The sequence below is a fragment of the Plectropomus leopardus genome, unplaced genomic scaffold (genome assembly GCF_008729295.1).
Source record: "Plectropomus leopardus isolate mb unplaced genomic scaffold, YSFRI_Pleo_2.0 unplaced_scaffold26780, whole genome shotgun sequence".
Taxonomy (NCBI): Eukaryota; Metazoa; Chordata; class Actinopteri; order Perciformes; family Serranidae; genus Plectropomus; species Plectropomus leopardus.
This window is the reverse complement of record NW_024629135.1, coordinates 1-4463: the sequence shown is the minus strand read 5'-3', so window position 1 is coordinate 4463 and position 4463 is coordinate 1. Positions and strand designations below refer to the sequence as shown.

Here is a 4463-nt window from a genome sequence, read left to right as displayed (position 1 = left end):
ATTCATCTTCATTCTGAATACATTCATATGGTGTATACACATTAAGTGTAATAAACTCCCTGCCGTTGTGACTGAACTGGACACCAGTACACCAGTCTACATCGAGCCTGAGCACATTAATACATAGATCAAGCCTCCTGTTCCACAGGATGGCCACACCCCCAGGTATCCTACCCCTGATTATTCCTGAGCTGAGATCAGTTGTAGATTCCCCAGCACCATGAAAATTGACGTCTAGAGTGTTTAATTTTGCCAAATCTTGCTTTGCCAAAAACGTCTCTTGCAAGCACAGTACGTCACAATTTCCCAAGAGATTGTCAACAACCAAGCGGCGAGCCCTGTCACCTGCGCCCTGGCCCAGAGGCAGGCCTCGACAGTTGTAGGACAAAACAGTTGTTTGAAAGTAATAACTTTTTATATTTTTTTTTAAGAAAAGGGCTCTGAAAGGAATGTAAGATTTTTTTGTAATATTTTTGTAGCAAATTTTATAGATAACGTAAAAAATTGGGGGCAATTGTGGGTTTTGTTTTTTCTCAAAAAAATTAAAAAGCCATGTTTTCTTCAAAAATCACCAAAATGACAGCATTTTATCACTGAAACTGTAAAAACATATTAATGTCTTATTTTCAAAATTATTTTGGGTCTCCAGAAGTCATGTTAGTTTTGACATGCCCGTGACGATGTGTGTGAACCCCGTGTGACCTCCGTCCTCTGAAGGACAGTCTTAACAGAGTGCGTTTGTTCCGGTCAGATCTTGACGAGAAGATTGCGGTTCCGTCTGGAGCGAGCGCCGGGCGAGACGGCTCTGATCGACCGGACGGGACGCATGCTGAAGATGGAGCCGCTGGCCACCGTGGAGTCTCTGGAGCAGTACCTGCTGAAGATGGTGAGGACGCGCTCAGCAGCTGTCTGATGCTTTCACGTTAAATCCGAACCGTTGAAGTCGGTCACGGAGACGCGGCGGAGGAAAGGCGTCGCCTCGACGCGTTTCTCTCTGATGTGAATGTCGCTCAGTTTCTTCGTCTTCTCCGTCCTCCAGGTGGCGAAGCAGTGGTACGACTTCGAGCGCTCGTCCTTCGTCTTCGTGAGGAAACTGAGGGAAGGACAGACCTTCACATTCAGACACCAACACGACTTCGACGAGAACGGAATCATCTACTGGGTCGGAACCAACGCCAAGTAAGACCAGCAGCGGCCGAACGGAGCTGCTCCCGAGCTCGGATTTTAGTGCAGCACGTGCATTTGGGCAATAAGCAGAATGAACGCAGCTGATTATTTAATGTTTGGTCCGACGTTGTCAGGGTTCCTTAAAAAGTCTTAAAGGACATTACATCCTTTCATCTCAAAAGAAGGCTGCGATTGGCTTGAAAATGTCTTCGCCTTTTGAAACTCGGGCTTGATTTCTTTCAAAAACCATGGGACAAAAAGCACTGAGCAACTCAAGAAAAAATGACGCAGATATTAGCAAAAAATTAATAAAAGGTACAAAAAATATTACCAAAATTAGCAGTCCCCTCTCCAAACAAAAAATAAAAAAGTAAAAATTTAAAAAAAAAAAAAAAGAAAAGCTGCTGACCTTGAGCTTTAAAGTTCTAATAATTTTAGTTATGTAATTATGATTCCCTGGATATATATTTCCCTAGCCCTCCAAAAAAAATCCTAAATCTACTCATTTCTTACAATGTGCGGTACATTTCTTGGTGAGTTCTTCATTCCTTTTCCCCGCATTTTTGAGACTTTTTTTGGTTCCTGTAAAATTGGTATGCGGCATTAAAAATGTCCAAATCTGCAGGAGCCTGATGGTTTTGTGCATATTCTATAAAAACGAGTCTGTCCCTTCACACGTCCTCAGTCCAAAGACTTTAATCTGCTTATTTAAACTGTTCAAATCTGATTTGTCCGACCCAGGACGGCCTATGAGTGGGTGAACCCCGCCGCCTACGGCCTGGTGGTTGTGACATCATCAGAGGGGCGGAACCTCCCCTATGGGCGGCTGGAGGACATCCTGAGTCGGGATAGCTCCGCCCTCAACTGCCACACCAACGACGACAAGAACGCCTGGTTCGCCGTCGACCTCGGCCTCTGGGTCATCCCCTCGGCGTACACGCTGAGACACGCCAGGTAATAAATCAAACACACCTGTTAAACCTGAGACAGAACAGATCGCCGACATCCTAAAACTTGCTGGATAATCAATAAAACCATCGTTAGGAAAACTGTCTTCTGTCGTGTCCTCCTGCTGCAGGGGTTACGGACGCTCTGCGCTCAGGAACTGGGTGTTTCAGGTGTCGAAGGACGGTCAGAACTGGACGACTCTGTACACACACGTAGACGACTGCAGCCTCAACGAGCCGGGGTACGACGCTCCTCCGTGCACGCAAACTGATCGATAATCACCTGCTGTGATCGATCGTTTCTGTCCAGCTGTTCATGTTTACAGAAGGTCATATACGGCACGAGACCGAGTTCAGTTCTCATCTGACCGTTTGTGTGCGTGTGTCTCTCAGGTCGACGGCCACGTGGCCTCTGGACCCGTCCAAAGAGGAGAAGCAGGGCTGGAGACACATCCGCATCAAGCAGATGGGGAAGAACGCCAGCGGACAGACGCACTACCTGTCTCTGTCCGGACTGGAGCTGTACGGCACCGTCACCGCCGTCTGCGAGGACCAGCTGGGTGAGAGCCGCCGTCTGCACGGGACGGGGTTAACCCTCAGGGACTGTTTGGTGCATTTTAGGAGCTTTTCTTTCTTTATTGTTTAGTCATTTTGCATAAACAAAATCCAGTCAAGCTGTTCAGAGCAAAAAATTCTGACACAGCTGAATGTGTGACAGGTGGAGGAGGACACTGTCCTGGACAGTGTCCTGCACACCATCCTGCACACTGTCCCTCTCACTGTCCTGGACAGTGTCCTGCGCACCATCCCGCACACTGTCCCTCTCACTGTCCCGGACGTGTCCCGCACACCGTCCCGCACACTGTCCCTCTCACTGTCCCGGACTGTGTCCCGCACATGTAAATATATGTATAATGTACTTTTACTTGTAGGTTTTATACTTTAGTGCAGTGTTTTGATATTTAGGTTCGGTTAATACGAGATGGGAACCGTAAATCCGAGTTTCGCTGCCTGAGTTCGGATTGTTTTTGCAGTGGTCCATTTAATTCACTTTTCTTCTCTTTTCTCTATAAATACCCAATGAAGGTTCGCTAGACAGAAACAGGTTTTTTTTTTTTCACTCAATAAATATGTTCGCATTAAGCGGGACAGTGAAGAAAAATACGCGACTGAGTTTTTTAAAACTCTTAAAAAACTTGTGAAATGTTAAATTTTTTAATGTGTAGAAGACGTTTGTAGTTTTAGGAAAATTTTGACAAAGTCTGCACAATATTAATGCTCAAAATAATGAACTGCTGTCACACATATATTTTTAAAATTGATTTCTTTTTCTTATTATATTATTTTATTATAATTTTATAGTTTTTGTCAGCTGCTGGCTTTGAAATTATTTCTGAAAGTGTCATGAGCTCAAAATGTGCTGATCCAGATTTGAGTCCAGGAGCTTCACTCGTCACATTTTCCTGTATTAGTTTGTCCTCTTTGTCTCTGCGTCCCTGTTGACTTGTCTCTCTTTCAGAAGGACATCAGTTGACCGTTTAATCTTAACCTCAGTGTCTCTGTCCCCGTCCCTTCAGGTAAAGCTGTGAAGGAGGCGGAGGCCAACCTGCGTCGCCAGCGCCGCCTCTTTCGTTCCCAGGTGATGAAGTACATCGTCCCGGGGGCGCGGGTCGTCCGCGGCATCGACTGGAAGTGGCGCGACCAGGACGGAAACCCGGCCGGGGAGGGCACCGTCACCGGAGAGGCTCACAACGGTAAGACACTGAAACTAAAGACTAAAACCTCCACCTCCTCCTCCTCCTCCTCCTCCTCCTCCTCATCGTCATCGTCATCGTCATCGTCTTTGTCGTCCTCCGTCCCGCAGCTTCAGGAGTCTTCAGACGCTCACGTACAGCAGCTGTCCAGTAACTTGAGTAACTTCTCTTCTCAGGAGTCGTCCTGCGTCTGAGGATCAGCGGTGGGAAGATATTTGTTCCAGCTAGTTCTGAATTTGAAAATATTCACTCAATATTGAGGTTCACGTTGCGGTGCAGGAACACCTCAGCTGTTGAAGTTTAGGTGAAACGAGGGAAAAAAAACGTACTAAAAAAAAGACTTAAAAATGATGCACACAAATTTAACAACACGAGGAGAAATTAAATATCAGTAGTGAAAGTTTTATCGCCTGCTGGTTCAAATATCTGCCCACAGTCAGCAGTCATGTTTTACTCTGTGATCTGCAGGTTAACCTTTTCCTCCCTGAACACGTGACTTTAACATGACCTGGTGTGGACGCGTGTTCAGCGTCCGTCTGTGTGTCTGCACAAAACCATCATTCATGTCTCGCTTTGAAAGATTAACAGAAAGAGC

General features: G+C 46.1%; 1 protein-coding gene across 1 annotated transcript; it reads left to right on the top strand.

The window, feature by feature from the left end:
- The first annotated feature begins 570 nt into the window (after window positions 1–570).
- Window positions 571–4457, top strand: LOC121937596 (E3 ubiquitin-protein ligase HECTD1-like). Its single transcript, XM_042480928.1, has 6 exons — window positions 571–886; window positions 1040–1179; window positions 1909–2121; window positions 2246–2356; window positions 2508–2674; window positions 3692–4457. Exons 1-6 carry the CDS (start codon window positions 827–829, stop codon window positions 4060–4062), a joined length of 1062 nt encoding a protein of 353 aa, XP_042336862.1. The 5' UTR covers window positions 571–826; the 3' UTR covers window positions 4063–4457.
- The last annotated feature ends 6 nt before the right edge of the window (window positions 4458–4463 follow it).